Source organism: Hydra vulgaris, chromosome 13 (assembly GCF_038396675.1).
Source record: "Hydra vulgaris chromosome 13, alternate assembly HydraT2T_AEP".
Classification (NCBI taxonomy): Eukaryota; Metazoa; Cnidaria; class Hydrozoa; order Anthoathecata; family Hydridae; genus Hydra; species Hydra vulgaris.
The window spans coordinates 42,273,662-42,287,196 of NC_088932.1; the positions used below are offsets into that span (position 1 = coordinate 42,273,662).

General features: G+C 27.7%; 1 protein-coding gene across 1 annotated transcript in view; it reads right to left on the bottom strand.

Annotated features, from left to right (window-relative positions):
- Positions 1–13,535, bottom strand: part of LOC100208656 (uncharacterized) — a 60,856-nt gene that overhangs the window by 23,337 nt on the left and 23,984 nt on the right. Inside the window, exons 2-3 of the mRNA XM_065816775.1 lie at positions 12,964–13,184; positions 6,781–6,848 (exon numbers count right to left, since the gene is read on the bottom strand). Of these exons, the coding sequence (XP_065672847.1) occupies positions 6,781–6,848; positions 12,964–13,184 (289 nt within the window). The remainder of the gene's footprint in view (positions 1–6,780; positions 6,849–12,963; positions 13,185–13,535) is intronic.

Consider the following 13,535-nt stretch of genomic DNA (forward strand, 5'->3'; position numbering starts at 1 on the left):
TAATTCGCCACTTTTTTTAATTGGCATTCAGTCAAAAAATTTCCCACACGGTGTCGAGGCCTTCTATAAAGAAGGCCTTGCCTTAAAGTTAAAAATTTTTATGATGCAATTTTTGAAACGGGTTCAATAACTTGAATAAACAAACCTACAAGAGTAACAATAAACTCAGCAACTCTAATAAATAATATTATAACTCAAATCATTAAAAAAAAAAAAAATAAAGCAATTGGAGCGGATCAAATAAATGGATACGTTGTTATAGATTGTTTTGAACAGTTAAAAGTTGTTCTATATAAAGTTTTTAAAGTTTCTATCCATCAAGGTGTATTCCTAGAACAGTTAAAAATTGCCAAAATTATTCCTAATTTCAAAGACGCGGACAAATGAATTATTAGTAACTATCGTCCTATTTCTGTTCTTTCCACATTTTCAAAAATTTTAGAAAGAACTATATATAACAGAGTATACAAGTATTTTCTTAATAATAAATTACTTTACATTATTCAATTCGGTTTTAAAAAGGACAGCTCAACTGAAACTACAATTATCCAATTTGTACGCGAAATCTCAAAATCATTTGAAAAATCACAATATATTGACCTATCAAAAGCTTTTGATACGGTCAATTACCAAATTTTAATCTATAAACTTAAACGCTATGGAATAAAAAATAAAGTTTTGAAATGGTTTGAAAGTTATTTGTCAAATCTTAAGCAATTGTTTTTTTTTTCTGATGAATCTTTGTTGATGAAGCACAGTGTAAGATAAAAAAAAATTTTTGTTAAGTGATTTTCTACTTATATATATATATATATATATATATATATATATATATATATATATATATATATATATATATATATATATATATATATATATATTAGTAGAAAATCACTTAACAAAAATTTTTTTTATCTTACACTGTGCTTCATCAACAAAAATTCATCAGAAAAAAATGTATGTATATATATATATGTATATATATATAGATTTATATATTTTCACAGTAAAAAGATAAGACTTTATTGAATGACGAGTAACACGATAATAAATTTCAGTAAATAACACAAGAGACTTCAGAGCAGTGCCCATTATAGTATTTATAGAAAAGAGAAAGAGAAGCAACATTACGACAATGTGATAATGGTTGGAGGTTGGCTGCAAGAGCAGGTCCAACTATGCTTACAATGCATTTTTGCACCTTCTCTAAAAGAAAAAAGGAATCATTCGAAGATCCGCCCCAGTTATTGGAACAGCATTCCATAAAAAGACGAATTTGAAGAGTAGATGACTCATCAAGTACATTACCATTCATAAATATAGACAGATCTAGATTATTGCAATAACGATTATCTGAAAAAATTGAGTTTGTTTGAGTTAAAGTTCAACAGCCCTGAGAGCCCCATACTGTAGCAAAAGTGAGATCTCAAGCTCAAAAGCCCCCTCCAAACAATCAAAGAGTAACTTCTTATAAAGACAAAAATAAATGGTAGTATTATCAGTCAACAATGCCACCTTGGATGTGAAAATTTCTGGAAGATCGCTAATGTAAATTGAAAAAGTATAGGATCAAGGATAGAACCCTGAAGTTACAAGATATGAAGAAGAGTGATGTCGGTCAAGGGCAACTTTTATACTACGATTGGAAAGAAAGGATTTAATAATCTTAAAAAATGTTACCTGATACACCGTAAGAAGAAAGCTTATGGAGAAGACCAGCATGCCAAACTTTATCAAAAGCTTTGGAAATGTCAAGAGCGATGACCTTAACCTCTCCACCTTTATCTAATGCACAATAAGGCCTATCGGTTATTACTGTTAGCAAATCAGCTGTAGAACGAGAAGATCGAAATCCATATTGATGATCAGAAAGTAAGTTATTTGATTCAAGATGAGAGATTAAGTATTTGTTATTTAAAGATTCAAAAACCTTGCTTATGGTAGGAAGAAGACTAATGGGACAGTAGTTAGATGAATCAGATCGCTCTCCAGAATTTTTGAAAATAGGGATAACAGATGCCGCTTTCCAGCAGGCTTGAAAACAAGACTCTGATAAGCACTTTTTGAATAGTTTTGAGAGTATAGACGACAGCTCCAGAGAATACTTCTGCAAGACAATAACAGCCACAAGTTGTAGAAGAGTCTAGGCAGGAAATCACTTTCGCCAAAATTACCCAATTTGACCCTAATAAAAACACGGTAGCTAACTTTCGATTAGAATAAGGCATAATGCATATATAAAACCAGTATTAGCTTTTATTTAAGGTCTGATAACAGAGCCAAAAGAATCACAGAGACAAAATAGCGAAGACGGATAAAAAATTTTGTTGAAGATTACTGCAGTGCTCTGAAAAAAGGCTTTGTCACTAAACCTTCAGGTTGACATTTAATTTATAAAATATCAACTATCTTCCTTGTTAATTTTTTTTATGGCCAGAGAATATTAACAATCTCGATCTAATTGTCATCTCACAGATCACGACAAGTTTTCTTTATTTAAATCACCGTCATTTGGAGAACACTGATGATATTATATTTCCAAAGACTACCTAGTTTTTCTCCTAAAACAATTTTCTTTTACTTTAATTGTGCTATTTTCATCCTAGCCAAAGTCAACATGGCAACTTCTTTCACTTTTCCTCAAAAATATGTTTTTGATGTTAGCCAATGCATGTTGAAACCTTGAGCTTTGTTTCATCTATATAAATTTTCCATTTGAACACTCTAATTTGTAGGCTTGAACAAGCCTCGACTCTAATTTTTTGAGTCGAGGTTTAATTGTTTTTTTAGTAACTAATTCTTGAAAGTTTTTGGTGGTTTGAAAACTGTAGAATACTCTGGATCTTTAACTATCTGTTGAATACTTAATGTCATGTTAAAGAAATAAAATTCTATTCTAGTTTTTTCATATTGCGGTTTTGTTAATTTTTTTTCATGATTTTTATTTTTTTTTGACAATGTTTGAAAGTATTTATTTATTATGACCATTTTCTATAAACATTTCCTTAAGAAACTCTAACTATTAATTTATGTGTTCCTCGTTAAGTAAATCTTATTCAACCTACCTCCAATTTTAGTTTTAAAAAAAATATATAAATACATTTTTTTTTTTTTTCTTGGGATGTAACTGGTTTTTTTTGCCAAAATGCAATTTTGTGTTATTTGCTACAAGTATAGTAAGCTCAAAAAAAAAAAAAATTTAAATTGGCTTGAAAAATTTAAGTGGCCTTTTTTTTTAAGTTATAAATTTTTTACTTTAAAAGGTGTCCTTAAAAATCCTGTTATTGTTCATATCTCCTTTACGAATAACTCAACCGGGGAGAAATTTTACATCTTATTAGCTTCCGAATATATGTATCTTATAATAGTAAGAAACTTGAAAAAAAGACCTAAAAATAAAAAAATTGTTGTGCTGTATATTTACATTACTTTATTTGTATATTAATTGTTGTAACAGTTTAAAATGTTCGTTATTATAGGTAAAAATAAAAATGAAAGAAAAATTTAGTTCAAGAGTAGCAGCGAATGCGAATAATGTATATATTATGAGAATAAAAAGCTAAAAGGTAAATCTGAAGCAGCTCATAAGCAATTTAACCGAGATAAAAGAACAAAAGATAAAACAAAGATAGACAAAGCTATAGAGTGGTTCAAAATTAATGGAAAACGAGGATATTCTTCAATATCAACAGGTCAGTTTCCATTATTAAAAAGAAAAATTGTAATTGATAAGTAATTGGATAGCATAGTTCTTTCAAGAATTGAAAATAACCATGTAATGATACTAACCAATGAAGAACAAAATACTATTGTTGAGTATGTACGCTGTAAATATCGTGCTTATCAAGGTATGAACAGAAAAACTAACAAATTTCATTATTAATGGCCAAAAAATTTGAGATCGTGTTAAAAAAAAGATAAAATGAGGATGAAAGTTTATGGTTTTGACTGCAAATAGAAGGAAAGGTCTTTTGAAGAGAAGGTAAAAATTGAAACTTTAAGTTTCTGTGTCAATTTCAGTTTTAAACAGATTTACAAAAAAAAGAACACCAAAAATAAGCACAGTGCTCTGTTAAATGTAAACTCCTTATATATATATATATTACTGTATTGCAGTTTTCAATATCTAAACCCCAAACGAAATTCGATCTTGAAAACTCATATGTTATTTATTATCTGTGCAAAGTCTTATTTGTATTGACACACAACTCTTTACTACAATATTGACAAGTTAGTTTTATTACTATTGTAATTTTACAATAAAGTTACAGTAATAATAATTAGATACAATAATAATTTGAAGCCTGAGTAAGTTGTTTTTGGAGACGATGAGACGTCAAATCTTTCTTTAAAAAGACGATAAGTTGTCGCTATGAATAGAGCAATTAATTGCACTCGTGAAATGGTGAGCACTCATTTAGGTAAAAACAGGTTTGAAATTCACAAAAGTAAACAATATATTTTTAATAAGGGTTTGGACCCATATTAAATGACTTCATTCAAATAATTAGAAATGCTAATGTAGGTTTAAAAATATGAAATTCCAAATTAGTTTTTAAAAGAGAATTTTAATGAATTTTCACTATTTTTCAGATGATCTTGCAAAAGAAATGGAACATCATGATTAAAGAATATCTAGAAGCATCTGGTCATTAGATTGGTCAAATTTATTTATCTTGGATCTTCAATCACAATAAAACACCAGTTTATTAACTATGGTGTTAATGGTTCAGCTAGCGGATTTGTATATGGTGGTCGTGGTGAAAGCTGTCAAAAAATGACTTGGTATGATGTGAATGTGTTACTAAAAACAAAATAATAATAACAATTTTAAACTATAAATTATGTTATAAAAAATTATATACTAAAACGTATCATATATTTTATTTTCTATAAATAAACATTTTACTATAATTGCTTATTAGTATAAGTGGATATTGTCAAATAAAGACAAATTTGAAAATAAATATTTATTTTATATTTTGAAAACACATTTTTAACGCTAAAATAATTACTTAGGTGAAAAATGCATCTGTCAAGTAATATTTACTGCTCTAGGAATTACTATTCAGATGGCTCTACTAGATGCCGTCCAAATTTATTGATTTTGACAACACATTTTGGATCACTAGGTCACAAATTCTTACTTGCATTTTTTTAATTATTTTATAGATACTAGATTGCAAAAGGCAACTACTCGATCCAATCAACAAAGCGCCTAAAAATTTTTTAGCTAACATTAAACAATTAATAGAGAAACTTTTATGTTTTCTCTTGCAAATATTTGGGATAAATTAGCCCCGCCAGAGTCAATACGAAAAGCTGGTAAGAAGGTCGCTATTACTAATAAAAGCTTAAACGTTGCATTTATGTAAAATGATAAACTCCAACAAGTTTCAATGTTAAAAGAGGAAGTTTGAAAAGTTAATTCTATAAAAGAAGACATTTCAAAAGCATATAACAATGTGTTTATCAGCTGCTTCACTTAACGTTACTAATATTTCATCAAATAACCAAATGTATCAGAAAGATAAAGCTTCAAACTGGAATCAAAATTTTTTTTCAAAAATCTTTTTTCACTACAGACAATGATTACTGCCTTACATGAAAAAATCCTTAATCTTAATAAAATATATCTGCGTGCGATGGTTTTGCCTTATGATATAAAAGGAGACCTTGTTTTGTAACATAAGCAAATAATACAAGATTGTGTTTTTGCAACAAACAAAAAACAATTATATTGCGAGAAAAAACTGTCCAACTCCTTATAAAAAAGACAAAATAGTTTCATTAGTTAGCAGAGTTCCATTTCCATTTATTCAACCAAAAATTGAAAAATTACAAATATTTAGCAGCAACAGCACAAATAATTACTAACTTTACCCAAACAAAATGTCAAAACACAAAAACTACAAAATAAAAGCAAAAACTACAAAACGAAAATGCAAACACAAAAACTTCTACAAAATAAAATAAAATAAAAAAATAATAATAATCTTTTGTTATTTTTGGCGAAAAAAAATAGTGTAGAAAAATTGGTAGCGATTTGGTACAAATCGATGTTTGAATTTTCGTTTGTTTATTTTTTAACGTGTTAATTTTGAGTGTTTACTTTTTTTATATGTCCAACTCCTTATAAAAAAAAAAATAGTTTCATTAGTTAGCAGAGTTCCATTTCCATTTATTCAACCAAAAATTGAAAAATCACGAACTGTACCCCAGAGCCGATTCTAGATATAAAATAAGGGGATTGGAATCCTTAAAGAATACTGAATGCTTTTGTAAAAAAAAAAAAAGAAGTCCTTAAAACTGAAAATCACAAGACTGAAATATGTGAAAAACCCGACTAGCCGACTATATTCCTCAAAAACCGAGTATAGGTTGCAAATTGCCTTTTTTTTATACACTCCCCTCGTAAAATTCTATCTATTAACACCGTCGTTGCAAAAATCATACCAAATTTTTTAAGACAATGCAACTTAAGTAAATGTTGCAAGTCTTTTTTTATACTTTCTAAATCATTCGAATTTATCGATAAGATAAACCATAATAAAAATGACTCCATTAGATCACAAAATTAGTTTAATACTGATAGTTTGAAGCTTTTTGCGTACCTTATAGTTGATAATATTATTTTTGCGTACCTATTATATATACCAAGGATAATATTACACATACCTATGGTAATATTATTTTTGCGTACCTAAGTTTTGATAATAAAATTTTGCATTCAACTCATAACTATAGTATCCTAGTTCTGTCTCTGGATTATTAATGTACCTGTCGTCGCTATCTGTTGAAGATTCAGATGCGCAACTCCATATTGATGAACTTTGATTTTGTAGTTCCTAAAAATTAATTTTTTATTAAAAATGAAAATTCATTTAAAGTCAACTTAATAGTTAATTTAATTGAAAATGTCAAAATGACATCTCTCTCTCTCTCTCTCTCTCTCTCTCTATATATATATATATATATATATATATATATATATATATATATATATATATATATATATATATATATATATATATATATAACCAAAATTTCTTTTAAGCAACAAAAATGTATATATTTTTATAAACAAGACAAATTTTTTAATTTTTAAAACCATTTTGTTAATAAAAAACAATAGATGTTTTGAATTTTCAATGCATCTTTGGAAGTCCATAGATATGAGCAGGATGAGATCCAGACGGATAAATTTTGTTATATGTAGAATCATTAGAAAAATCAGTTTTCTACATAAGATACGTTGATGATATTTGTGCTGCTTTTCAGTCAGAAAATGACGCACACCTTTTTCTTAGATATATAAATAGTAGACACAGTTCTTTTTCTTTCACTATAGAACAAGAAGTAAAGTTGCTGAGTAGAGTTGCTGATACTATTGCATTAATACGATGTACCGATCATGAAACCCTAGTTGACTTGTCGTATGAAATGCAAGCCGCTTGCAATAACTTTTATTATTCTATACTCTATGCTCAAGACATCTGCCAACCATTGAGAACTACAACAGTTGTCAACCCGAAACCTCGGATGACGTTTATTCAGAGCCTTATAAAAGAACGTCAGCAACTTTATTCTTTTTCTTATTCTATTGAACAATCATTTTCAAAATGTTTAGAGAGATTAGAAACAACCTAACCTCTCGTTCTTCGTCAACCGTCAAGCAGACCTACATATTACCCCCATTTTTATCATTAATTACAACTCAGCAAACTAAAGACAGGATCATCAAGACCTGACAATCTCTTCCCTATTTTGCTCAAATCTGCTTGCTAAGAAATTTCCCCATCACTCTATATTCTGTTTAATCGCCAAATATAAAACAGTTGCTTTTTTTGAAAACCAATTTTTGCCGTTGCAAGATTTGTTTTGACATTAAAGAACTACTAGACAAGACCTGTATTAATATCCTTAAAAAGATCTTTGCAGACACAAACCATCCGATAACCACTAAATTACCTCGTACCAATAGCAGAAACCTCAACAGATTCCCGTTCGCTCTAAATACCGCAATCACTACTACCTATCAGCAATCCTTTGTTTAAAAATACCTACGTATTCTTCGTGATGGTTTCAGTTACCTCTACCTCCCACAAAACATTGGCAGCTCCGCTGCTTTTTCAACACATAAATGATCAGTTCTTTTTCCAGCGTTCTTAGCTAACTTTTACTCATATTTAACAATAAATAAAATTGTAAAATTCATTATTTGTAATGCAATTGTAAATTGTAATTGCAAATTTAATCAATTTTAAATAAAGATAAAATAAAAATAAACTCAAAAATATATTTTTTAGACGTAACTCTACACAAAATTAGTTCTTCAGTTACCACTACCGTTTTTTATAAAATGTCCTATTCTGGTCTTCACACTAATTTTTATAGTTTCACTCCATTTTCGTACAGAGTTAGTGTAATCAAATACTTAATTGGTAGAACGTTTAAAATTAATACTTGGGTTTCACTCTGACATAAAAAACCTCTTTAAAGTATTTCAAAGAAACATGTATCCATCTTGACAAAAAGTCTCATATATATAAACATTTCCATGCTAATGAAAATTGTTTCATGCAAATAAGTGATAAGTGTTTTTCTGTTTTAGATTCGGCATCTAACAAATTCGAGCTAAAACTTAAAGAAATGTTCATAGAATGGTCAAAACCTGGTATGAATAAAACTTAAAGAAATGTTCATAGAATGGTCAAAACCTGGTATGAATAAAACTTAAAGAAATGTTCATAGAATGGTCAAAACCTGGTATGAATAAAACTTAAAGAAATGTTCATAGAATGGTCAAAACCTGGTATGAATAAACAGGTTAACCATGTACAACCGACACTTTCTGTTCAGCTGCTATTTTTTATACGTATTGCGTATCTTTTTACCCTATTCTTTTGTTATTTACTATTTCTTTAGTATGAAATGATTAACTTTTTAATTGATTTTATTGTATTTTTGTAATTATATTATATTAGTTCGTACAAGAATAGTTATATTTTGAATTTTTTCTTTTTTTTTATCACCTTTTTTTGGTATTTTAACAAATTTTAAATATTTAATGTTAACTGAAGATGATTAGTGTTAGTTGAAACATGTATTGTTTTTTATAAATAAAATGGTTTCAAAAGTTAAAAAATTTGTCTTGTTTATGAAAGTGTATATATATGTATATATATATATATATATATATATATATATATATATATATATATATATATATATATATATATATATATATATATATATATATATATATATATATATATACACACTACAAAATAAAGGTAGAAATTTTTAGTTAAGGTAGGATATGTGATATACCCTTAGTAAGGTGTAATTTTCTACCTAAGAAGGTTGAAAATTATACCTTTAAGTTAGAAAATTGTATGACAAATAATTGTTTTTAATATAATTTTCTACCCTTAAAGGTAGAAAATTATACCTTACTAAGGGTATATCACATATCCTACCCTAAGGTAGAAATTTCTACCTTTTTTTTTAGTGTGTATATATATATATATATATATATATATATATATATATATATATATATATATATATATATATATAATTATATACTAATTGTATTCAAAAATTAGGTACATTAAGGTATTTAAAGAAGAACCGAAATTAGACTTTAGACCATGCCCCCCCCATCCTGAAACGGGGCCTCATACTGGAGTCTTCTGCAGGCCCCAACCCCCAACCCAACTTTGATGGTTGTATATAGAAAAAAAGAAAATTATTTTTTCTTTAGCAGATAATAAAAAGGAGAAAACCATAAAAAAAAACATGTAAAGTTTTAAGAAATCGCTTTTACTTTCAAAATCTAAATCATTTTTGTATTTATTTAGAGATTTTTGTTTTAAAAAGGATTAAACTTTTAAATGTTTTAAAGTTAAAACTCAAATTATCAATTTTTCAAAATTGATTTTTCAGCTTAATGAAACTGAACAGCATGATAACTAAAATCCGTCATTATGTTAATCATAAAACTTTGCTTAATATATATCATGCTTATTTTCACTCTCATATCACATATGCTTGTCAATTTTGGGGAAAATTTAAGCAGCTACCAAGACTAACTCATCTTCAAAATATAGCTGTAAAGTTAGTTTATTTCCAACATACTCATTCAAACTGTAGTATACTCTATTTTTTATCTAAAGTCCTTACACTGTGTGACCTTATTTAGCTACAATATTGCCTATTTGTCAACTTTTTAATTATAGGGAATATTGTAACTATATTCTACGATCTGCTTGCATCTTTAAGTCATCTGTGCTTAAACATCGAACTGCTCATTACGGCTATGAACCCATACAACATAAAAATATACAAACATGGAACTCCCTTCCCAACTAAAATCTCTTAAATCATTCTCACAATTTAAAACTAATTTTTAGAAAAAATATTGTTTAAAAATCTTAAACCTTTTTACAACTTATTACATATAACCCTAGCTCTGAGCTACTATTTATCTAACATTTTTTCTTTTTTCTATTGTCTATGTTTAATATCTTTATTATCTTTGTTAAGCTTATTATTTTAATCTTTCTTAAACTAAAATATTTTTATTAGTATTCTCTTCATCGCTGCCATGGTTATTGTTACTATGGTTGCTATCATAGTTATTGTTAGTATATTTTTATAATAATAAATATTATTTTTACTGTTGATAACTGGGCCGACGACACAGGTCTCAAAGTGGAGGGGTGCAATTGTCAATTTCTAAAAATAAATCCTCTATATCTAGAAATTTTATACAATAAATAAAAAAAGGTCTTTTAGAAAAAAAAATTAGGGATAAGGGACATTGACCAGTATAGTCGGCTCTGGTTAATATTCATATTATTATTTTTATATTACTGTTTTATTATATTATTATTGTTTTTGCTTCTACTGTTACTATAATTATAATTTATATTTTTATTGTTACTGTTACTATAATTATAATTTATAGTTTTATTGTTACTAACACTTTCAACCGCTACTAATTACTCTAATCATCTAATCGCTATTATCATAACTATTATTTTTATTTACTCCTACTTGTATTATAATTATTGCTATTATGATTTTATTATTATTGAATTTGCAGGTGTTTACTTCATATTAGTACTTATTACTATTTGTAAACAAACCTTGATGTAACAACTTTATTTAGAGTATATTTGATTTGATTTAAAAGGAAAGAAAGTTTTATTAACTTAAAGATTGAAGTCCTTAACTTTACTTTTATCATGGAATGGTATCAATGCGCCCCTTTTAAAACATTAATTAACTCTTTAAATCGAAACCACAAACAATGACCTAACTTAACTTCATTATATTCAACCAAACAAGAAAGTTTCCTTATTTGGTCAGCAAGTTTTATTTATCAAAACATTTTTATAACTTATCATAACATCATTTTTAAATTTTATTTTAAACAAGAAATTATGATGACAGTGTACCTATTTTTATTGCTTTTGGCAATCAAAAGCAAGATTACTGACCAAATTATGTTTGACAGTTTAATAACCAAGTAAAAACTGTGAGAAAAACGCGGGAAATGATTTACACAAGGGTTCAAAAAATTGTAGTTTTAAGAATATATGCAAATTTTAAGCTATTGTGCGTGTATGTATGTGTATATACATCTTTGATTTACGCACCGGGCCACTTTACCTCCAGGCCCTAGTGCTAGAGTACCAACTGCCTACCCCCTAATGGGGGCCAAGTTTCAGACTGTTTATATAAATTATTGGTCTTACACATTTTATTTTTTTACCTGTAATTCGGGTGATAAAAAGAATGCAATTTTCTATGCACATTAGTGAAAGTTAGCGCCTCGATCTCAATGTGTTTCAAAGCTCCTTTTTTATTAGCTTAAGTTTAGAAAATAAATTATCTATCATATTACAATTATCTATCATACCATACACAAAATGTTTGGAAGGCAATTTCAATTTTTGAAAAAAAATTGAAATCGATTTCAAGTTTTTTTTTGTATAGTTCTGAAAGTGTTGCGTAGTTTTTATCAACAGTCAAATAATGCTTTAGATGAACACTATGGTGGGGTGAAAATTACTTTTATTTCAAATTCCTCCTGTTTCTCCAGCAAATAAAAAATTATTGATTCTAATGTGCTTTAGAAAAAATATGAAAATCTAACTAAAGTTACTCAGGAAGCCGAAATACACAAGTGCATTTGAATTTAACTGTTTTTAATAAGGGTTGAAGTCCACAGGCTAAACGAGAAAATGGAACACCTAAAGACAATTTTTCTGGCAACTGTTTGTAACAACCTTCTTAAAAAAGTAAATAAAATGAGTAAGACTCTGCAATCATATAATATTATTATACTCCTTGCTATCAATCTTTTAAAATCACTTAAAAAAAGTCCTGATTTACAATACAATTTTAAAAACGGGAACAAAAACGGAGCATGCATCTTGCTAGAGTCTTACTTAGAGTCTTACTAGATATCTTACTAGATAATGGTTCAACAAAATAAAAACATTTTAATGAAAATAAAAAGTTGAAGTACATTTCTATTGTGAACATACTGTTTGAATTGACAAAACGTGCAAAATCTTATACATTTTTTGGAAATCTATTTTCCTTCTTTAACGAGTTAAAAGTTATTGATTCTGACGCGCCAAAACAAAATTGTAAAAATCTCACTAAAACATAAGATCTCAATTTTGATAATCTTTTAAATGAATGTGTTCACTTGGGTGGGGTAAAAATTTCTTTTTTTTTTGAAAGTTTCTCCTGTTACACCCCTAGATTTGACCTTAATAATAAAATAACATTAGATTTTAAAAATTTATGAATAAAAGATATTTTTTATGGGTCCCAACTGCCCCTTGAATATTTAGGGTCCCTAATAATATCCAAAAAATTAAACCATTGTTCAAAAATAGCAGAATTAAAGAATTAAAAATTAGAGAACAAAAGTCTTACCAATTGTTTGAAGTTACTTTGCGAAATTATTTGTTCCTTCTCATTATTTAGCAGCTGTTCTGACACTTTTGAAACCCACTCTTCATACATAACACTGTTATCTGCGCACAAAAACAAACGTCGATGTGCAATATCCATAGCAAAAACAAAAGGATATTTTCCTGGATTTAAAGGATGTTGGCGCTGGCACGGCAAAGCCTCTTTGTACAGCGGTAGTACACCTTGAAGTATTAAAAGTAAAAAAAATGAAATCCGTATTAGAATCTTATAATACAACTACCTTTTTTTCATGCAATACTTTTATTTAAGAAAACACAGAGCAAACATAATCAAAAAATCTAAAATTAAAGCTGTCACTTTTACGTAAAAATAAGGAAAAAGTTATCCTTATAGATATAGTCTAACCTCAATGTTAATTAATTAAATTATCCAACGTTTAAAGCTTTTTACAATTTTTTAATTTTTTTTTTTTACAAAAGAAATCATTCAAAGAATGTGTTTGGACTCGTAAATCTTCCTTACTTTCTTATTTAGTCAGGGTTGACATCACTGGTTTCGGAGTGGGCGTCAAT